Here is a 23,817-nt window from a genome sequence, read left to right as displayed (position 1 = left end):
ATGACATGACGCCTTGGGTACAATGAATCCTTCTCAAGCTACGCCGCTATGACTTTGAACTTGTCTACACGCAAGGCAAAGAACTTATTGTTGCAGATGCCCGTTCCAGGTCTATCACCACACCGTGTGAACAAACTGACTTTGTCTGCCAAATCGACACGCAGGTGCAATTGTGTGCCTCATCCAAATTCGTGAGGAAACGGCCAAGGATCCTCTGCTACAGCGTGTGATGCAGTACCTTACAAATGGCTGGCAGAAGGGACAGTGTCCCCAGTTTTACAACGTCAAGGACGACCTGACGGTGGTGGACGGCATCCTCATGAAGCTCGATAGGATCGTGATTTCGCAGAGTATGCGAGCTATGGTGCTCGGCCAACTCCATGAGGGTCACCTGGGGGTCGAGAAATGTCGACGCAGAGCTCGGGAGGCAGTCTATTGGCCGGCCATCAGCCAGGACGTTGCCAACACGGTCCTCAACTGCCCTACATTTCAGAAATTTCAGCCAGCTCAGTCCTAAGAAACTCTGCAGCAACATGAGATGGTCACCTCTCCATGGTCCAAAGTTGGTGTCGACCTCTTCCACACCAAGGGGCGTGACTATGTCCTCCTGGTTGACTACTTCTCCAGTTACCCAGAAGTGGTGAAACTGTCAGACCTCACGTCAAAGGCAGTGATTAAAGCATGCAAAGAAATGTTCGGCAGGCATGGGATACCGCTCATGGTGATGAGTGACAATGGTCCCTGTTTTTACAGCCAGGAATGGTCTGATTTTGCATGGCTATACAACTTCCGTCACGTAACCTCCAGCCCCCACTACCCGCAGTCAAACGGGAAGGCCATATCATCAAGCGGTTGCTGTGCAAGGCTGCAGACTCAGGCTCCGACTTCAATCTGGCGCTACTGGCATACAGGGCAACCCCGATGTCCACTGGGTTGTCTCCAGTGCAGATGCTCATGAATCGCACTCTGCGAACCACGGTTCCAGCCATCCATGTTCCAGACCTTGACCACTTCATGGTCATACAAAAGATGCAGCCGTCTCAGGCCCAACAGAAATCAGCATACGATGCTCATGCTACGGATCTCCCCGGGCTGGTCCCAACTGATCATGTTCGTGTACAGTTACCTGACGGCGGCTGGTCAGCCACAGCTGTGGTGGTCAAGCAAGTGGCCCCAAGATCGTTCCTCCTCCACATGGCTGATGGCTCCTTCCTACGACTCAACAGACGGGCGCTGCGCAGAGTTCCACGCCTGCCACCTGACCGTGACGCCCCGGCACACACAATGCTTCCTCCGGACGTGCCCTACCACGAGGCCACAGATATACCAGAGCGGAGCCCTCCAGTGTGCGGCTGCCTCCCGCCCGCTGTCACCGAAAGTCCCATTCTGGCTGTATTTATGAAAAGGAAAGACAGATACAGATGCAAACTTTATTTTGTAATATTGTGGAAAATAAAGATAATATTCTATGTCCCACTTGCAACTGGCTCTACGTGGTACCACCAATTGTTTCTTAAATAGAGGCACTTGGACACAAGTTTCCAATAATCTTTATATGTGGAGTAGTGTCAAAGGAGTGGAGGATTGAAAATATTACGCCTGTTTAAAAAAGGCAGATGGATTAAACAACGTAACACGATATTGGGGAAACTTTGAAATAACATCCTTTATTAAAATTGATGGCATTTGAAAAAGAATGGAAACTTATCATAGATTAGTTGAAGGCAAATTGCATTAGACACACCTGATTTGAGTTCTTTGAAGTAAAGGCGAGATGACGAAAATGCTATTGATGTATGTATCCATGTTTGAAAGGCCACAAGCAAATGACCACACAATAGTCTTAATAGCAAAATGAAAATCCATGGGATTAAATGGATAGTGCTGATGTGGAGACAAATTTAACTAAGGGGCGGAAAGTAAGATGAAAGAAAATCAGCACTAATTGTCATTAATTGCATTGCTCCCTAAAAGGGCTCGCGCAGGAATAATGAGCGGAATAGTTTTTATTTGTGCAAGATCATTCCATGGTTTGAGGATATTTAATTTGCAGTGCTCCATTTTGAGAATCTATTTCATTTTATCTCACAAAGAACAGAAAACCTCCCAATGCCAGTCCCAAATTTGCTTTTTACTTGTTTGAACCGTGTCCTGCTCTTGAAATTTAATTTGAGGTAAATTTGTAACTTCCAAACAGAAATGGAAAATTGCTTAAATTAAAAGAATGTTAAAGAGCATGGCTAGCGGGCAGGTAAGTGGTATTTGCTCCACAAATTGTTTTGTACCCTTGTCTGGTAATTCCACAGTCTTACAGATTCTATTGAAGGAATTTTAGTTCCAAAGTTGTTCTATACTGCTTGAATGATGGCATTATCTTCGAACAACAATTTGTATTTACATAATAAAACATCATAAAATGTCCCAAAACATTTTGCAGCCGTGTTATCAAGCCAAATTTGACACTGAAACACAAGACATTAGGATAGTGTCATTAAATCATTTTTTTGTGCTTAGTAGTACCCTGTGGAGATTGTAACATTCGGGACACAGGATACTCCCATATTTGTTACATTTCATCCTGCCAAGTGGTGTTTTGATAGGTCAGTGAAGAACAGTTAAACGATTGGGCAACTTTAGTCATTGAGAGAATGGGGAACAGGAGAAGAAGCTTTGTGCAGCTAAATTGATTCTGTTAACTCCGAGGAGCTGGGTTGGCAGGCTCCTGGTAGGAAGGGCTCTGGAGGCCCAGAAGAGCTGAATAGACTCCGGAAGCTCGGTAACTCTGTGCTATGGGTTGTTGGGACAAAGATATCCCTTTGAAGCAGTGGTGTTCTGCTCAACATGGCGGAAGGGCTGAAGTTGAGGCTGAGTTGGCACTGGAGTACAGACTTAGGAATCCATTGGGAACATAATCTCGAGAGATGAGATTGAAACCTTGGCAGATGAGCAGTCATTGGAACAGTCTGAGTGGGACTGAACTTTGCAGGGAATTCTGAGGCTAGGGGCGTGATTCTCCGCTCCCCACGCTGGGTGGGAGAATCGCGGGAGGGCTCCCCGACTAATTTCACGACCCCCTGGTGCCCCCCGCGATTCTCCCACCCCCTGCTCGGAAGAATCGCCGCTCGCCGTTTTTCACGGCGAGCGGCGATTCTCCGACCCGGATGGGCCGAGCAGCCTGCCGTTCGTGACCGTTTCACGACCGCGGCAACCACACCTGATCGTGAAATCGCCGTGAGATGCATGTTTTGGGGCTTGTAGGGGGCCTGGTGGGGAATGAGCACCACGACTGTGCTCGGGAGGGGACAGGCCCGCGATCGGTGCCCACCGATCGTCGGGCCGGCGTCTCAATCGGACGCACTATTTCCCCTCCGCCGCCCCGCAAGATCAAGCTGCCACGTCTTGCAGGGCGGCTGAGGGGAAAGACGGCCACCGCGCATGCACGGGTTCGAGCTGTCAGCCATCGTGACATCAGCCGCGCATGCGCGGGTTGGAGCCGGCCAACCTGCGCATGCACGGCTGACGTCACATAGGCGTCGCCGTCGCAGCACTCTTGGCGCGCCGCCTGGCGGCCGAGAGTTACGTAGCACCGCCCCCTAGCCCCACCGAGGGGAGAATAGGTGGCGAGGAGCGGCCTCCGAGGCCGTCGTGAAACTCGGCCGAGTTCACGACGGCCTTCCCGATTTTTCCCGGGAGCGGAGAATTCCGCCCTAGATTTCTGAAGGGGAAGAGTAAAAACTTGCAATCCCTCATAAGGGAGACAGAATTTTAACAAAGTTGTGTAACATGCAATGAAATTGATGTCTGGGTGGGTTGCTGAGAAACCTATGTTGTCTGTCTTGGTCACATCTAACATTTACTGGACAGTGTTGTGTGTTGACCAAAGTTTACCTGTTAATTCATATGTACTTCACATTAACACTGAATAGAGTATAAGAAAGGTATTGTAAATTTGTTTTGCTTTCCTGACTTTGTAAAACTTATTTTGTTTGTTCAAAAACTGAGGAACCTTGTTGTTTTATTCTCTTAGTAAGTAACCGGGATCTGAAACTTTGTCTACTTTAAACTAAAAGTTACTGATCCTAATTAGATTGTGCCAAAACATGGGGCTCTGGCTCAGGTTCATTACAATAAGTGACCAACCGCTTGATCAAAGAGGTAGGTTTTCTAGATCATAAAGAAAGAAAAGAGATGGAGAAGCAGATGTTTTAGGAGGGAATTACATAGCTTAAGGCTTATGGTTTAAGAACCAATCAGCAGTGCTGTGGTGAAGGATTTTTGAGGGTACTCAAATGGCTATAATACTGACACTGGTTTCGAAAGGTAATGGGAATAAAACTCCATTTCCCATCACAAACATTAGTTACATTCCTCCCAATTGAAAGTAAAGTGTTTAAATTGCACTTTTGATCGCAAGTATTTAGGAGGATTAAAACCTAGTTTTATTAACTGCTATATACTGAAGTTAAAGTTTCCTTTTATTGCAAATTGAGTGATTTACATTAATTTTGATAAATATTTGATTTGTTTCTGAATTCATAAATACATTCAAATTGTTCAAAATTCAAATTGTGATATTTTAGGGTAACTTTAAAATTTGTCCAGATGCATGTATTGACTGTTGACCTTTTCTCCAGGCTGCCAAAGAAGCTCTTGCACAAAGTGTACTCGCTGAAGTGCCTCAACAAGTGGTGTGCTACTTCAACACACGTAAAATGTCTCCTCCAAAAGAACAAAAACCTGAAGACCTTCTGGATTTCTAGTTGACTGACAACAATTGTCCTTCAAAACTTAGACTTGTGCCTGTGCCATTTTGCTTGTTAAACTCTGGTATATTAGTGAAACAATTGCATCTGGTTATTCTGTTCTAAAGGAAAAGGTTAACAAAGTTGTTCCTCCCCCTACTGTGTGACTATTTTTTTGATTTGAGGCTTGCCATGTGGGACCTCTTTCGAAAATGAGTTGTTTAATTGGTCTGCTCTTGTGATGCAAGTTATGGATGTGTCTGTCTGCATGTGATTCCATTGCTTTGCACAAAGCTGATCTAAAGGTGCTTGAATTGGGGCATGGTATTACCTGAGCACCGTTTCATGTTCAGCTGTATGTCACAGCCTTGGGTTGCTCCACCCAACTAAGTTAATTAGCTTCAACATTCCCAGGCTATTAAAGGAATCTTTCAGTCAAAGTTCTTGCTCTGTGCAAAGCATGGATAGTGATTGTGTGAAGCTGAGGACAATCCAGCTCTGATTGATTAGTCCCCCCCCCGACCCTCTTTCTAAAAAAAAATCTTCCACGTGAAAGTGGCCAATTGGATGAGACACTTGAACAGGCTGTTTGTTCCTGTGGACCTGTACAAATGCCCCCTTATTCAAAAAAGGAGGGGCATGGAAAGGAAATTAAAATATGTATATTTAAAAATTCATGCTGATTCCACATGATGTCTAGATCACTATATGGAGTTGACCCAGGGTCCAACAATAATTCACATCATTAGAGCAGCTCCTGGTGTGAGCAGACATGAAGTGGCAATTTGCAGTGCATGAGAGTAGAGAAGTAGAAAGCAAATGAAAGCACTTTTGTTAAAAGTTGGCATTTCCCGTATTTTCCATACATTTCTGTTGAATTATTCATCCAGACATCTCTGCACCACTTTCTGCCCCAGAAACATGTTTCACCTCTAAATTGATTTCTTAAATGTTTAGCAAAATTTACATTATCATGTTTAATTGTTCTAAAACAATATTCAAGATAGATCTTGCAATGATTTTGTTTTTGCTAAGCTTTACAGAGATTATTTCTGATTGGAGGCACAACATATTTTTATAGTGGTCTAATTTCCCCAGTTTTGCCAATTATACGCATTCAGTATAAATATCAGTTGTAACATTGGACTGGAAAATGACTTGGATAGTGTGCTTTTAATATAGCACCATGCAAGGGCAGCACGGTAGCACAGTGGTTAGCATTGCTGCTTAACGGCGCTGAGGACCCGGGTTTGAATCCCAGCCCTGGGTCACTGTCCGTGCGGAGTTTCCACATTCTCCCTGTGTCTGCATGGGTTTTGCCCTCGCAACCCAAAAGATGTGTAGGTTAGGTGGATTGGCCACGCTAAATTGCCCCTTAATTGGAAAAAATTATTGGGTACTCTAAATTTAAAAAAAAAAGATAGCACCATGCAGTACATTCTATTAAAAGCTTCAAATATTTAGCCAAAATTACCAAAGAGTAAAAATTAAGAAGGAAAAGCCAAGCTTTTAGCGTTGTTTCAAAAACAAAGTATTTGCCAATGAGAGTTGATGAAAAATGCTGGTGGCACTTTTTGCAATAAAGAAACCATGAAAATCATAATTTTCCGTATGCTGTTTGTTTTAGAGCTGATCTGTTAATATTGCTGGCAAAACTATTTTTGATTGCAGCTGATGCCTCAAGATCTTTTTTACTTGCATCTCATTTTTCAAACATTTAACTGATACTTAGGGCTACTCTCTCATAATGAAGATTATCAAGCTGTGCTCCAAGCTATCAGGTAACAAAAATAGGCATTTTTGCTTCAATTTTACAAAAGAAAAATTTGAATAACTATTGCATTTTTGATGAGGGGATGGATAAGAGGGAATGCTGGGAGAAAGATGATAAATCTATTTGTAACAAGTTTGGAAAGTCAGGAAAAACTCAGTTCTTCATTTGCTTTCAGCATCTACCGGGGGGGGGGGGGGGGGGGGGGGGTGATATTTCAATGGACCGTTGGGGTGTTCGCATCTCTTGAGGTCGCCACAGATGAGGTACTGTCTGAGCTGAAATGCTGATTTAACCTGTGTTTAATGCAAGACGCTCTACATATTATTGAAGCTTGCACTAAGAATGATCACCTGGAGTCCTAAAGGGTGGATTGCCACTTTAGTATTGGCTTTTTCTATTACTTATTATGAAGATGGTGGACATTGACACTGACAACTGGAAGATTGTTGCCACCAGTGGTGCTTGACTGGAGGTGCATTGCAAAAGACTATCAGAAGCAGAAAGCTTTGCTGGCCAAGAAGAGGTTCCAGAGAAAACTGAGATCAGCCCACTGTCTTCCTCTGCAGCAAAATGCGGCAGAGCCTGCATGGGGCGTTTTGGAGCTGCATCCTCAGTGTAGGTGCACAGGTGAATTGTAAAGCAGTGATTTCCCCCCCCCCCCCCCCCCCCCCCCCCCCCCCACTGTTTCTGTCTGGACTGCTCTCTATCTTCCAGGCAGAGGTCTCTTTTATGGTGGTGGGGGGGGGGTTTCTGGTGGTGGTCTTTCTTATGGGGGTGTTGTCTCTCTTATTGGAGGGACCTGGTGGGGGTGGCAGGATTTGCATTGTGGGGCGAGGGCCCCCCCCCCCCCCCCAATTGATTCTGGTGTCTGGCCCACCATGCCAGGGCCACGCTGGGAAATACCTGCACCAATTCTCACCCATGTGAATCCCGGTCTAGAGAACCGCAGAATCACGCGGGCTTTGAGAATCCGGTGCCCGACCGTTAATAGGAGACAAATGGGTCAATTTGATCTATTTTCACTTTCTCGCTGGTGTGGGGCTAGAAATCTGACTAAACAAAACCCCAAAAACTGCTGGTAACACTCAGCAGGTCAATCAGCATTTGGTCAGAGAAACAGATAACATTTCAGACTGAATAATATTCAGCACACTATTCTCCATGGGTCTCAGAACATGGAAGCATATCTATTCCCCTCCAATTAGCTCCTGCTGCTTCTGCGCACCACCTTGTCTTACATTAGAGAAGAAAGTATATCCATGAGTATTATGGAGTATTTTTGGCTAATGTGGCTATCTGATTAAATAGTTGGCTGTGTGTGCGAGCTGTGTGTGCTAAATATGTGAAGACCAGGTGAAGTAAATGGTAAATGGCTCCGTCGTGATCTATGGGAGATGAGTGAAAATGATATGGTGATCTGAGCCGTGGCTGAGGCTACTGCTGCGGTTGGTAGGATAGAATTGTATTCTATGCCTCGGATATGTGCAGTGTTTACACATCGGGTGGGGGCCAGATTGATCTGATTTTGGAGGGTGGTGTCGTGATTTGTGATGCTTAGTTGAGTTACATTAGCTCACCACTGAGTTAAACAAGGTATTAAACTAACATTTCCAGGGTAAGTATGCAGCTCAGTCCCATGCATCTAGCCCAAGTCTCCATCATGATTCCAGAGTCAGAGACATTCGTGGAGGTTCCCAGGGAGTGGAAATCAACATTGGAAGTTTAAACTTCCCGAGCAATTTCCATGCATCTCCCAACTTGTGACCCATCTCAATGATCCAGTCATCAGAAGATTTGGGACACCCAGGCTTCACTAACAACACAAAAACAGTCAATAGATGCCCAATTAAACACCGAACAATTGAATACTACAGATAGGGTATCTGAAGATGCATTTTCTGATGGAATCATTTGTGAGGACATTGAACATCTTACAGAACTGCATTCAAGTCCTTGGGACAAGACTCCTGGCATTAACCAAATGCTCCTTCTCGCTTTAGATGGTATGACTGGAGGACCTACTTTGCCCTACAAAGAAAGGACATCATGACTCTCAGCACCTGCTCTAACCACAATGCATCGGCCCTTTAAAAGGTGCAGGATCATTTTGCATGCTGAAGGCTTATTTCGCACACACAGTACATGCAGGTGTTATGGGGGGCTAGCTGCCCGTGATAATGTGTATAGCTAGTCAATAACACCGTTCTGGCTGGGCACACTGGCTTCTGGAATCAGTCTGAAGCTGTTTTTTCATTTGCTTTGCAATGAGTAAGGACAGGATAACTGTGCTTTGCCATCTTGGATCAGTTTTTGGGGGCTACCCAATTTGGCCTTCCTTTATCTTTACCTGTGAGTTTTGATTTCTACCTTCCAATTATCTTTCTATCAATGTGGCTACATTCCCCCTCTATTTCACACTCCTCATCTTTAAGTTGTTGTGCAATACCTTGTCACATAGCTTTGTAACATTAATTTTTATAAATGCAGTTCATTTCCTTCATTCTTTTTTTAAAGAGGATGGCTCTAAACTCTGGCTGGTGGCATGGTTACACAGTGATTAGCATTGCTGCATCACAGCACCACGGACCTGGGTTCACTTCCAGCCTCGGATGACTGTCTGTCGAGATTGTACATTCTCCGCAGATCTGCGTGGGCTTCCTTTGGATGCTCCGATTTCCTCTTACAGTCCAAAGATGTGCGGTTTAGGTGGATTAGTCATGCTAAATTGCCCGTAGTGTCCAAAAGGTTAGGTTGGGTTTTGGGGTTATGAGGATAGGGTGGGAGAGAGGATAAGGTGGGGGAGTGGGCTGAGATAGTGTGCTCTTCCAGAGGATCAGTGCAGACTCAATGAGCTGAATGGTCTCCTTCTGCACTGCAAGGATTCCAAATACAATCTTTTAGAAATATGTACAAACTGACCCTGATGCATCCCCACATTTTTATTAAACAAGAATAAGTATCCAGATTTAATTCATTAAGTAAGTGACATGGTGGATGAATATATATTTGGTATAGATTCCCCCAGGGCACTCCGCTGCAGATCTCTTGACAGCCTTGGCAAAAATAGAAAAATAAAGAGCTCAATTCAAGAGTTGAGGTCAGGGCGAAAGCCCTTGACATCAAGTCATCACCTGACCGAGCGTGACATCAAGGAGCCCTAGAAAATTTGAAGTCCATAAGAATTGGGGACCGGGGGGGGGGGGGGGGGGGGGGGGGGGGGCGGCGGCGATGGAGCTCTCGACTGGTTAGAGTAATATCTCACACAAAGGGATATGGGTGTGCTTGTTGGAAACTAATCTTAATCTAACAACATCGCTGCTGGAGTTCCTCAAGGTAATGTCCTAGGCCCGATCCTTAGTTGCTTCATCAATGAACTTATGTCCATCATAAAGTCATACGTGGGGATGCTCACTGATGATTACACAATGTTCAGTATCATTGGGGACTCATATACTGAAGCAGTCCATACACATGTACAAAAAGACACAATCTTGGCCTAGTAAGAAGCAAGTAAATATTCTCCACACATTTCAGGCAATGATCCTCTCCAGCAAGAGATAATTTAACTATTTCCCCATGATGCTCAAATACATTACCATTACTGAGATACCAATGTCAATATCTTGGGGGTTACCACTGACTGGAAACTTAAGAGATATAAATACTGTGGCTACAAGAGCAGGATAGAGGCTGGGAATTCTGTGGTGCATAACTCATATCCTGACTCTCCACGACTGTTCAGTTACCTGACAGGTACAAGTCATGAGTGTTATGGAATACTTTCTGCTTGCATGGATGTATGCATGTGCAATAACACTGAAGAGGTTCAAGACCATCCAGCTACTTAATTGGCACCTCATCCACCACCTTAAACATTCATCCCCTCCACCATTGATGTGTAGTGGAAGTAATCATAGAATCCCGACAGTGCAAAAGGAGGCCATTTGGCCCACTTGTGTTGGGACTCCGAGCTCTGTGGGGCTGGAATTGACCATGCACTAATACAGGATGTCGTAACATAAATTTATTTCAATTTTCACATTTTAATTGGAAGTCTATTGCACCTGACCATTGGGTGTAGATCTTTTCCTGATTAAATCTTTGGCCCCTTCTCCTGTTCGCAATGTATTTTGATATAACAGTTTTTCAATAGTCCATTACCTTCTATACAATAATGCAATTATATTACAGTTATCTCCTTTCAAGGATTGTGAACCCCAATTTCTGCAATCTGTCATGTCCCTCAGCCCTCGGATTCTGATAATCAGCTTGTGGCTCTTGTTTGAACTGTGTGTCGGGCTTGAATACCTTCTTTGGGCTTTAGTAACTACAAATGGTCTGCCTAATATAAATCCTGGTATTCTGCTCCTCCCATTTTAAAACAGTGCATTATAAAACAAATTGGATGTTATCACTATATATACAAATTACATATCTGCTCCAACATATTTCCAGTGTCACACTTCACATGTGCAACTCACAGATGTATTTGTCTCATAAAGTACTGGAAATACACAACAGGTCTGACAGATCTGTGGAGAGGGAGACAGAGTTACCTGTCTGGTCCATGACCTTTCATCATATTTTTATTTGTGTGCCTTTATAATGAAAATGGAATTTCATCCAACCAAGTGAGAAACTGAGCACTGGGGGAAGAAATCTCCAACACAATGTACAAAATAGAAATGTCACAATAAATTCTTAAACTTTACTTGAGCACTATTTTCTGTGATGGACAGCATGGGACAGATTAATACACTGGCCTCTAGGGCAAAACATAACATAATGCAGAAAACTTCCATACAACTGCTGGTTCAAAATATTCTGGAAATGAAAAACTGTCAAAAGGAAGTGAGGCAGGCATTTTACAGTATAAAAACTGACAGTTGTTGTGGCCTGCATGTATGCAATAATGGGCTAGGTTAGTGTGTGGAAAGTTCCCAGAGGTTTCTTCACTCCAAAGAAGGTTGCTTCTTTACAGTGCAATTCAGTGGGAGTTGGAAAACAAACATCACTTTGAAAGCTTCCGGGGAAAGATTTATTCAAGGGCCTTTTCTTTTACAAAAGAGAAACTGAAAATATATGAAAGGCATCTAGAATACCAAACAAAAATGCACGAGGAAAAATGTTATGAAATCTGAAAAACAGGCATACCGAATTTTACTTTTTTTCCTTCACAGATCACTAACTTTTATATTTGATGGTTCCTGTATTTCCCTAGATTTGGAGAGGGGGGGGGGGGGGGGGGGGGGGGCTGCAACACACCTTACGTATGCACAAAAAAAAATATTTATTTGACAAATGCTTTTAGCTTGCTGAAGTTATTTATACACATGTGCAATGTCCCTTCACCAGTTACTGAAAATAAGCCAGCACTTTACTGAAATACATTGTACTCCTCTAGAAAATATGCATTCGATGGATGTTAGTCTATTTTTTTCATGTTGGGCAATCTGTTGTGCAACTCTGGTTTTTAATGGAATGTTTTCAAATCGCTCTCTTCCCAAGACCTTGTTTTAAAAGCCCCTTTGCTGCTGTGGACCCACCAAGACCCTGTTTTAAAAGCCCCTTTGCTGCTGTGGACCCACCAAGACCCTGTTTTAAAAGCCCCTTTGCTGCTGTGGACCCACCGAGATCCTGTTTTCAAAGCCGCCTTTGCTGCTGCACAAACACACTGACTGTCAGAAGAGTGTCAACAGGAATGACGTCTCCTGCAACCCCGCCCAGCACACTGGCATGCGCAGTGCGATCGAATCTTGTGTCAGCCGGAGCGGGGTTTGTGCGCGAGCTGATCAATGAATGTAGCTGCGGCTTCGAGTGGTAATACTTTATTTTCCCCAGTCGCGGTATGAAATGATATGTCATGAGGTGCTTCTGGTTGTTTCTTTATGCCGTGTTTTCCATTCAGGGGAGACGCAGTGAAGGCAGTTTCAGTGAGAGGTGTGTCGACTGACTTGGGGAGTTTTCCTTCAGACTGCTTCAGTGTGATTTGCTGGCGAGCACGGAGGAATGAGCCCGCCTCACGTTATGGGGCGTCCTCAGAATAGGAGCTGAATCTCCAGGCAGCCACCCCGGTGTTTGTGCGTTGCCACCGTGGTGTGAAATCTGGTTTGTCAGTAAGCCTTCCTGCTGCTGTCATTGACTCTTTGCGGTGGAATCTCAGCGATTATGTTTTTGCTGAAGGCTCTGTGTATGAGAAATAAAATGTCACAGAAATTGCATTTCTGTGCCTGGGTGTTATTAACTTTCTGATCCATCCCCGTTAGATTTTTTTTCTGTTGAAGAAGGCCATTGCCTGGCACATGGGTGGAGCAAATTGTCACTTATCAGCCTAAGCTTGAATGTTATCCAGGTCTTGCTATCTGCAGGCACAGACTGCTTCATTATGTATTGTGGTGAATGTGTAACCACTATAGTTAACACTGTACATTACTGTGTCCCTGCGGGTTCCATCTGTGAGCCGTTGCGCGGCTCTGCCCACAGGGAGGAGATGAGGAGCATGTACAGGGCTCTGCCCTTGGCTCCGCCCCCATCAGGAAGTATAAGTGCTGCAGTCCTGCGAGCCAGCCCTCAGTTCAGCACAGTCGCAGGCAGGCTCAGTTGTAAGCCGACTAAAGCCACAGTTTACTCCAACTCGTGTCTCTGAGTGAATTGATGGTCGCATCATTTATAGAGTTGAACACTGAAATTATCAGTAGGCAACTCGACTTCTACCTTATGATGGAGGCGAGGTCATTGTGGAAGCAACTGAAGAAGGACACAAGGGATTTTCCGGCCCAGCTGTGTGTAGCATGGCCTGCTGTGGGGGTTAGGGTGGGCCAGCCAAACGTCCACTGACCTTTGGTGGGGCCAGAGGATTCCAGGAAGATCCTGTGTGGGCAGGAAAATCCCAGTGTTGACATTCCCCTTCAGAAACCCGTGCAATGATGTACTGGAGCTGAGATGATTAGCCTACAGCCTTGAGAGGAAGGGGCGGGGGCAAAAAGAGCCACTCGAATCCCTCTGTCCTTCACTATTCTGATGTGTGAGCTCAAGGAATGGAACCTCTTTTTTGAATAGGCACGTTGAAACTTTCAGGAGTAAATTTGAGTTCAGCAATTTCAGATCATAACCCTGCCCTCATTTACTTTGGACATCAGTTGCTGGTGATGATTCTGCTATTTCCCATTTATACCTCTGACTAGGTCCAACCTTTCTTCCTTTACTTGCTTGATGACCATCTCATTCAAGACCACCTTTTGCTTCAATCACTCCTGCTTAATCACAGACCATCCCTTTTGTTCTTTCCTCCCTCCCACCATTCCCTGCCCCAGCATTTGCTTAAAACCTGTTACGACTCAACTTTTTCCATTTCTGGCGACTGTTTCTCTCCATAGATGCTGCTAAATCTGCTGAGCATTTTGAGCATTCTATTTTTGTTTCACATTTTCAGCATCTGTAGTATTTTGCTTTCCTATTCTGTTCCCAGTCATTCCATGTATGTATTATTAATATTTGTATGATGTGTAATCTTTTCATTCAAATGCCCTGTGTTATCAGCGCTTGTTAATCTATATTTGTTCTTTTCAATGTGGGGACAGTGATCAGGTCACATTTATTTTTAATTGTGATCTGCAATTGCGTGAGACGGTTGTGGTGTGCCTACCCCTTGAACAGACCTTACAGACATGTCCCAGACACCACTATCACCATTCCTACGTATGTCTGTCTCCCCATCAGGACAGACCCAGCAGAAGTGGCGACGCAGTGGTATACAGTCGGGAGAGGGTTTTCCTGAGAGTCCTCAACATCGACTCTGGACCCCATGAAGTCTCATGACTTCAGGTTAAACATGGGCAAGGAAACCTCCTGCTGATTACCACATACTGGCCACCATCAGCTGATGAATCAGTACTCCTCATGTTGAGCACCACTTGGAGAAGCACTGAGGGTGGCACGGGTGCAGAATATGCTCTGGGTGGGGGACTTCAATGTCCATCACCAAGAGTGACTCGGTAGTGCCACCACAGATCGAGCTGGCTGGGTCCCAAAGGACATAACTGCTAGAGTGGGACTGCAGTAGGCGGTGAACCAACAAGAGAGAAAAACACTCTTGAACACATCCTCACCACCTTACTGCCTGCTGCAGCTGCATCTCTCTATGACAGTATTGGTAAAAGTGACCACCGCACAAAGTCCCATCTTCACGTTGAGGATACTCTCCAGTGTGTTGTGTGGGACTATGACTGTGCTAAATGAGATCAACTTTGAACAGATCTAGCAACTCAAGATTGGGCATCTATGAGGCGCTGTGGGGCATCAGCAGTAGCAGAATTGTATTCAACCACCATCTGCAACCTCATGGCCCGGCATATCTCCCACTCTACCATTACTACCAAGCCATGGGATCAACCCTGGTTCAATGAAGAGTGCAGGAGAGCATGCCAGGAGTAACATCAGGCATACCGAAAAGTGAGGTGTCGACCTGGCAAAGCTACAACACAGGACTAATTGTGTGCCAAACAGCATAAGTAATAATAATAATTAATAAGAATCTTTATTTAATAATCTTTATTATTGTAAAAGTAGGTTCATATTAACACTGCAATGACGTCTTTGTGAAAATCCCCTAGTCGCCACACCTCGCCTGTTCGGGTACACAGAGGGAGAATTCAAAATATCCAATTCACCTAACAAGCATGTCTTTCGGGACTTGGAGCATCCGGAAGAAACCTATGCAGACGTGGAGAAAATGTGCAGAACAATGACCCAAGCAGGAATCGAACCTGGGACCCTGGCGATGTGAAGCAACAGTGCTAACCACTGTGCTACCATGTCGCCCACAATAGACAGAGCTAACCGATTCCACAACGATCTCATTAGATGGGCAGCAGGGTAGCATGGTGGTTAGCATAAATGCTTCACAGCTCCAGGGTCCCAGGTTCGATTCCCGGCTGGGTCACTGTCTGTGTGGAGTCTGCACGTCCTCCCCCTGTGTGCGTGGGTTTCCTCCGGGTGCTCCGGTTTCCTCCCACAGTCCAAAGATGTGCGGGTTAGGTGGATTGGCCATGCTAAATTGCCCGTAGTGGCCTAATAAAAGTAAGGTTAAAAGGGGGGGGGTTGTTGGGTTACGGGTATAGGGTGGATACGTGGGTTTGAGTAGGGTGATCATGGCTCGGCACAACATTGAGGGCCGAAGGGCCTGTTCTGTGCTGTACTGTTCTATACGATAAATCTATATCTAAGTTCTGTAGTCCTGTCACTCCAGTCGTGAATGGTGGTGAACAATTAAACAACTCACTGGAGGAGGCAGCTCCATAAATATTACCATTTTCCATGATGGAGGAGCCCAGCACATGTGTGCAAAAGACGAGGCTGAGGCATTCACAACAATCTTCAGCCAGAAGTGCAGAGTGAATGATCCATCTTGGTCTTCTCTGGAGATCCCCAGCGTTACAGATGTCAGTCTTCGGCCAATATGATTCACTTCATGTTATATCAAGTAAGGGCTGAAGGCACTGGGTACTGCACAGGCTATAGGCCCTGACAATATCCCGGCAATAGTACTGAAGACTTGTGCTCCAGCACTGGCCGCACCCCGAGCCAAGCTGTTCCAGTACAGCTACAACACTGGCATCTACCCGGCAATGTGGGAAATTGCCCAGGTGAGTCCTGTACACAAGAAACAGGACAAATCCAACACAGCCAATTACCGCCCTATCAGTCTCCATCAGCAATAGTCTTGGTAAGAGTCATCAACAAGTAACCTTTTATTATGTACACCATTATAATTAAACTACTCCCACTCTCAAAACCACACATACACAAACAGAGGGGAAAGAGTGTTTGAGGTAAAGAAAATACTCCAGGTCCCCACACCACGCCACGGTACAGGGTGGAGAGGTTGATCTCCACCCTAACAGGATCTGCCTTTTGGCGATCAACGAGGCGAAGGCTACAACATCTGCATGTTCATGTCATAGTTGATTCTAAGGTGAGCTTCTGTCCATATATCTGTGCCATCACAAGAGTAGCTGCTGTCACTCCTGTCCCTAATTTTGAGAGTGGGAGTAGTTTAATTATAATGGTGTACATAATAAAAGGTTACTTGTTGATGACTCCTACCAAGACTATTGCTGATGGAGACTAATAGGGCGGTAATTGGCTGTGTTGGGTTTGTCCTGTTTCTTGTGTACAGGACTCACCTGGGCAATTTCCCATCTCCACTATGCCTCAATTCATCTAATGCTGAAATCTCATCCATGCCTCTATTACCTATACACTGTTCCAGTGTTGCCCTCCCACATTCTACCTGCCATAAACATGAGGGCATCCAAATCTTTGCCACCTGCCATTTGCCTATTACCCTCTGCTCCCTGCATTGGCCTCTGGTTAAACAATGCCTTTATTTTAAAATTCTCATCCTTATTTTCAAATCCCACAACAGACTCACCCTGATCTACCTTTGTAATCTTCCCCAACTACAGAATCTTTGAGATATCTGCGCTTTCCTAATTCGGGCTTCTTCACTGTCCCTAATTTCTATTGCTTCACTATTGTTGGCTGTGCTTTAAGTTGTCAAGACTCAAAACCCTAGAACTCATTTTCTTAAACAACTTCTGCCTCTGTACTTTTTTTCTTTTGAAGAGGCGCAACTTTAAAAAAAAACAATTTAGAGTTCCCAATTTTTTTTTCCAATTAAGGAGCAATTTAGCGTGGCCAATCCACCTATCCTGCACATCTTTGGGTTGTCGGGGTGAAACCCACGCAGACGCGGGAAGAACGTGCAAACTCCACACGGACAGTGACCCAGGGCTGGGATTCGAACCCAGGTCCTCAGCTCCGTAGGCAGCAATGCTAACCACTGTGCCACTGTGCTGCCCGAAGAGGCACAACTTTGGTCATCTGCCACAATACTTCCCTCAGTGACTTGCTGTCGAATTTTGCTTTATAATATTTCTGTGAAACACCTTGGGATGTTTTATTACATTAAAGGTGTGTTATATACATATAACGTGCCTTGTAACTCCTGAAAGAACTGTCCAAATAAGCCGTTGTGATCTTTTATTTAAATATGCCACTTTGGAGCTCATTCCAAAATATCCCATCTTATAAAATGTGTTCTTAACTTATACATTTTCATGTGACACATTTTCCTTTTCTCAAAATTAAGGCCGTTGTAATTAAAATTGAAAAAAATAATAACTTAAAAAATGTATAATTTCTAACCTTACAAAAGTGCCTACACTTCACAAGAAATAAGTTAGATTTGATGTGCTTTGGGGCATCCTGAGAATGCGAAGGGTGCTATACAAATGCAAGTCCTTTTTCTAAAAGAAGCTGTTGTGAGTAATCTCTAGCTTGTCTGTATAAAGCATAGTACTTAGGATTACCGTTGACAAAGATAATTATAGATGATCTGACTGATTCCAAAGTTGAAAAAACAACTATTCTGCAACCTCTTGCTTTTAAAAGGTTTCTGGTTCTCTTTTAACCTTACCTGACACTGTCTATCTCCAGTTGTTCTCAGAGCAGTAAGATTCTAACAGCATACCACTTGCTGTGAAATAATTCAATCTGATATTTGTTGTATATTAAGTGCACCAAGGTGCAGGCAGAAATATCCGTGGCCAAGACTGTTTCTGGTCCACCTAATACTGAGTACAAACAGATGTGAGGTGTGCCCATGTATGCTTGCGTGTGTAAAGGTTAGTAGAGAACTTGTCTGGGGGAGGTGAGAGATAAAGGAGTAAAGGTGAAAATGCATATCTATGTAAGAGCCCATGGTGACGTGAATTTATAAGTGAATATGTGAGGTTTAGAAATTTGCATGAGGAGATATACAGGGACTTGGATTTTCAGCTGTTAAATTGATATGGAGAGTAAGGAACTTTTACTAGTTACCAAGGTTTCATAAGTAAAGATGGGGGAAGCAGTAGAAAATATTGAAGACATTTTTATATTTTGGAAAAGTTGAGTTCAAAGAGGGTAAAGGGAGGAAGACACCCTGAGAACATCTTTATATTGAGGAAAAGTGCAAAATGTGAAGTAGCCTCCAGAAATCAGAAAAGTATTTGGGGGCCATTCTCCAATATGGAGCCCAAGTGTTCGCGCCGTTGTGAACGCCGTCGCATTTCACGACGGCGCAAACCAGGCCCAGGTATGACCAATTCGGGGGGCCAGCATGGCGCTGGGCGCCAACCCGCGCATGTGCAGTTGGGCCACGCCAACCTTCACATGCGCGGGGGACTTCTTTAGCACGCTGGCCCTGACCAACATGGCGTCGGTGTTCAGGGGCCAGCTGCGCCAGAAAGTAGGCCGGGGGGGGGGGGGGAGAGGCCGGCCTGCCGATCGGTGGGCCCCGATCGCGGGCCACATCCTATCGGAGCCCCCCCCCCCCCACCGTTCGCACAGAGTTCCCGCCGGCAGCGACCAGGTATGAACGCCGCCGGCGAGACTCTGTCGTATCGGCGTGGCCGCTCGGCCCATCCGGGCCAGAGAATCGGTGGCCCCGCTGATTCCCGCGATCAGCTCCGTGCCGGCGCAAATGCTGCCGATTCTCTGCACCTCGGAGAATCATGCGCCTTGCGCGGGGCTCGGAGAATCACCCCCTTTATTTGAGAAAACATTCTTGTTTCTGGATTTTCTTGGATTTCCACAACAGAGCGGGAGTGAGTAAGAAGTCATGTGGGATACATTTACTGAAATGACTGCAGTTTTTAACTTGGGTAATATTACTGGAATTTTTTTTTTTTTAAATAATTTTTATTGAAAGAGTTTTTCCATACAGACATTTACCCCTACTAATTTTTAAATTATTTACAACACAATCCTCTAGACAAATGTCCCTCCCTCGCCCGCCCTCTCGCGCGCACCAGTCCTCCCCCCCCCCCCCCCCCCCCCCCCCCCCCCAGGCAACCTTAACAAACAAGGCAGCCTACAGTTTCAGACATGAGCAGCGAGCAGACTTGCCCGCGTTACAGTCGTGCATGTCCCCCCACGACCCTTGCTGCCCCCCCCTCCCCTCCCCCCCCTCCCCCCCCCCCTCCCTACCCCCCCCTCTCCCCCCCCTCCCTCCCCCCCCCTCCCTCCCTCCCTCCCCCCCTCCCTCCCCCCCCCCCCCCCGGGTTGCTGCTGCCACGACCCCGAACGTCTATCTCTGATCAAAAAAGTCAAGGAAAGGTTGCCACAGCCTGCCGAATCCCTGTACCGACCCTCTCAGGGCAAATTTGATCCTTTCTAGCTGAATATAGCTAGCCATATCGTTAATCCAAGTTTCAACGCTTGGAGGCCTCGCGTCCTTCCATTGAATTAATATCCTTCGTCGAGCCACTAGGGACGCAAAGGCCAGTATTCCGGCCTCCCTAGCCTCCTGTACCCCCGGTTCTACCCGACCCCAAAGATCGCAAGCCCCCATCCTGGTTTGACCCTGGACCCCACCACCTTCGACACCGTCCTTGCCACCCCCTTCCAGAACCCTTCCAGCACCGGACATGCCCAGAACATATGCACATGGTTCGCTGGGCTTCCCAGACATCTGACACACCTGTCCTCACCCCCAAAGAACCGGCTCATCCTTGTCCCCGTCATGTGAGCTCTATGCAGCACCTTAAATTGAATGAGGCTCAGTCTCGCACACGAGGAGGAAGAGTTGACCTTCTCCAGTGCATCCGCCCACGTCCCGTCTTCTATCTGCTCTCCCAGCTCCCCTTCCCACTTGGCTTTCAGCTCCTCCCCTGATGCTGCTTCCGCCTCCTGCATTATCTTGTAGATGTCTGATATCTTCCCCCCTCCGACCCAGACCCCCGAGAGCACCCTATCACTCGCCCCCTTACTGGGGAGCAGGGGAAACCCCTCCACCTGCCGCCTAGCAAATGCCTTCACTTGTAAATATCTGAACATGTTTCCCGGGGGGAGCTCAAACTTCTCCTCCAGCCCTCCCAGGCTCGCAAACCTCCCCTCTATAAACAGGTCCTTCAGCTGCCGTATGCCCACCCTGTACCAGCTCTGAAATCCCCCGTCGATGTTCCCCGGGATGAATCTATGGTTCCCTCTTATTGGCGCCGCCAACAGACCTCCCATTTCCCCCCTATGTCGCCTCCACTGCCCCCATATCTTGAGGGTGGCCGCCACCACCGGGCTCGTGGTGTACCTCGTGGGGGGGAGCGGCCATGGTGCCGTTACTAGGGCCCCCAGGCTTGTGTTGCCACAGGACGCCCTCTCCATTCGTTTCCAAGCTGCCCCCTCCCCTTCCATCATCCACTTGCGCACCATTGACACATTTGCCGCCCAGTAGTACCCCGAGAGATTGGGCAGTGCCAGCCCTCCACTGTCCCTACTCCGCTCCAAAAAGACCCTCCTCACCCTTGGGGTGCCATGCGCCCACACGTAGCTCATGATGCTACTCGTCACCTTTTTGAAGAAGGCCCTAGGGAGGAAGATGGGCAAGCACTGAAATAAAAACAAGAACCTTGGGAGGACCGTCATTTTGATTGACTGCACCCTCCCCGCCAGCGACAACGGTACCATGTCCCACCTCTTAAATTCCTCCTCCATCTGTTCCACCAGCCTGGAAAAGTTCAACTTGTGGAGGGTCCCCCAGTTCCTTGCCACCTGCACCCCTAAGTACCTAAAGCTCTTTCCTGCTCGCTTGAAGGGGAGTCTCCCAATACCCTCTCCCTGGTCCCCCGGGTGTATCACAAAAACCTCGCTTTTGCCCAAATTTAGTTTGTACCCCGAAAAGTCCCCAAACTCTGCTAATAGTTCCATTATCTCCGGCATTCCCCCTTCTGGGTCTGCCACGTACAGCAGTAGATCATCCGCATACAGCGATACTCGATGTTCCTCCCCTCCCCTAGTCAGTCCTCTCCACCCCCCTGAACCCCTCAGTGCCATCGCCAACGGTTCAATCGCCAGTGCGAAAAGTAGGGGGGATAGGGGACATCCCTGCCTGGTCCCTCGGTGGAGCCCGAAATACTCCGACCTCCTCCCGTTTGTCACTACACTCGCCGTCGGGGCCGAGTAGAGCAACTTCACCCACTTAATAAACCCTTCCCCAAACCCAAACCGTTCCAACGTCTCCCACAGGTACTCCCACTCCACCCTATCGAATGCCTTCTCCGCGTCCAGCGCTACCACTATCTCAGCCTCCCCCTCCACTGCCGGCATCATAATTACATTCAGCAATCTCCGCACGTTCGTGTTGAGCTGCCGCCCCTTCACGAACCCCGTCTGGTCCTCATGGATTACCCCTGGCACACAATCCTCTATTCTAGCTGCCAGGATCTTTGCCAGCAACTTGGCATCCACGTTCAGAAGCGAGATAGGCCTGTAGGACCCACACTGCACGGGGTCTTTATCCCGCTTCAATATCAGGGAGATCAGAGCCTGCGACATTGTCGGGGGCAGAACCCCCCCCTCTCGCGCCTCATTAAAGGCTCGTACCAGTACCGGTCCCACCAAGTCCACATTTTTCTTATAGAATTCCACCGGGAACCCATCTGGCCCCGGCGCCTTCCCCGCTTGCATCTGACCTATTCCCTTGACTAGCTCCTCTAGCCCTATTGGCGCCCCCAGCCCTTCTACCAGCCCCTCCTGGACCCTTGGGAACCTCAATTTGTTTAGGAAGTCCTCCATTCCCCCTCTCCTCGTCGGCGGCTCAGACCGATACAACTCCTTGTAAAAATCCCTGAAGACCCCGTTCACTTCTTGCCCCTTCTGCACTACCTTCCCGCCCCTCTCCTTCACTCCCCCAATCTCCCTAGCCGCATCTCGTTTGCGAAGCTGGTGTGCCAGCATCCTGCTCGCCTTTTCCCCATATTCATAGACCGCGCCCTGTGCCCTTCTCCACTGCGTCTCTGCCTTCCTGGTGGTCAGCAGGTCGAACTTGACCTGCAGGCTGCGCCGTTCTCCCAGCAGCCCCTCCTCTGGTGCCTCCGCATATCTCCTATCCACTTCCAATAGCTCCCCCACCAGCCTCTCCCTCTCCTGCCTCTCCTTTCTTTCTCTGTGCGCCCTTATGGAGATCAGCTCTCCCCTGATCACTGCCTTCAGGGCCTCCCAGACCATCCCCACCTGCACCTCACCCGTGTCATTCAAGTCCAGATAGCTCTCAATGCTCTTCCGGACCCTTTTACACACCTCGTCGTCCGCTAACAGCCCCACATCCAGCCGCCACAACGGGCGCTGGTCCCGCGCCTCCCCCATTTCCACATCCACCCAATGCGGTGCATGATCAGAGATCGCAATGGCCGAGTACTCAGCTTCCCGTACCCTCGGGATCAGCCCCCTGCTCAACACGAAGAAATCGATTCTGGAGTACACTCTATGGACGTGGGAGAAAAAGGAATACTCCCTCGCCCTCGGCCTACCAAACCTCCATGGGTCTACTCCTCCCATCTGCTCCATGTACCCCCTCAGCACTTCTGCCGCTGCCGGCCTCCTATTGGTCCTTGAGCTCGATCTGTCTAGCCCGGGGTCCAGCACTGTGTTAAAGTCCCCCCCCATGATCAAGCCCCCTGCCTCCAGTCCCGGAATGAGGCCCAATAGGCGCCTCATAAAACCCGCGTCATCCCAGTTCGGGGCATATACGTTGACCATCACCACTTTCTCCCCCTGCAGCTTACCCTTCACCATCACATACCTACCCTCCTTATCCGCCACCACCTCCTCCGCCACGAACGACACCCTCTTTCCCACCAGAATCGCCACCCCCCGGTTCTTTGCGTCCAATCCAGAGTGGAACACCTGTCCCACCCACCCCCTTCTCAGGCGAACCTGGTCCACTACCTTCAAATGAGTCTCCTGTAACATTGCTACATCAGCCTTCAGTCCCTTTAGGTGTGAGAATACCCTTGATCTCTTGACCGGCCCATTCAACCCCCTCACGTTCCAAGTGATCAGCCGGGTCGCGGGACGACCCGCCCCCTTCCCCTGCCGATTAGCCATGTCCTGTTCCCTGCTCGCCCCGGGTCGACCCTCCCCTTCTGACCCGCTCCCCATGGCGATGTCCCCCTCCCCCCACCTCTCCAGTCCTCCACTTCCCGTTTCTGGTCTTTTCAGCAGCAACCCGGTGTCCCTCCCTAACCCCCCTCCCCCCCCCCCCAGGCTAGGACCCCTCCTAGCCGCGATGTACCCTCCATCGTACTCCCGTAAGTCAGCTGGTTCACGCTGACCCGGCTGCTCCTGCCACACTCCGACTCCCCCCGGCTCGGGGGGGGGGGGGGCCTCCCCCCCCTTGCCACTCCTCCCTGGCCCCGCTCCAGCGCGGGAAAGGTCGCCATTGCTAGCCACGCCCCGCACTCCTCCCCTCCCCCCTCCTCT

General features: G+C 47.6%; 2 protein-coding genes across 7 annotated transcripts in view; both read left to right on the top strand.

Annotated features, from left to right (window-relative positions):
* LOC119972434 (copine-3-like) overlaps positions 1-6,345 on the top strand; it is a 108,678-nt gene extending 102,333 nt beyond the window's left edge. For all 5 annotated transcript variants that reach the window (XM_038809120.1, XM_038809119.1, XM_038809117.1 and 2 more), the window contains one exon: positions 4,635-6,345. In XM_038809120.1, coding sequence (XP_038665048.1) covers positions 4,635-4,760 — 126 coding nt within the window. In that variant the 3' untranslated portion in view covers positions 4,761-6,345. The remainder of the gene's footprint in view (positions 1-4,634) is intronic.
* A 5,882-nt stretch (positions 6,346-12,227) lies between these two features.
* Positions 12,228-23,817, top strand: part of cpne3 (copine III) — an 86,332-nt gene continuing 74,742 nt past the window's right edge. For both annotated transcript variants that reach the window (XM_038809112.1, XM_038809111.1), the window contains exon 1: positions 12,228-12,336. In XM_038809112.1, the coding sequence (XP_038665040.1) occupies positions 12,312-12,336 (25 nt within the window). In that variant the 5' untranslated portion in view covers positions 12,228-12,311. The remainder of the gene's footprint in view (positions 12,337-23,817) is intronic.

This window comes from Scyliorhinus canicula, chromosome 10 (assembly GCF_902713615.1).
Source record: "Scyliorhinus canicula chromosome 10, sScyCan1.1, whole genome shotgun sequence".
Lineage (NCBI taxonomy): Eukaryota > Metazoa > Chordata > Chondrichthyes > Carcharhiniformes > Scyliorhinidae > Scyliorhinus > Scyliorhinus canicula.
This window is presented reverse-complemented; position numbering and strand designations above follow the sequence as displayed.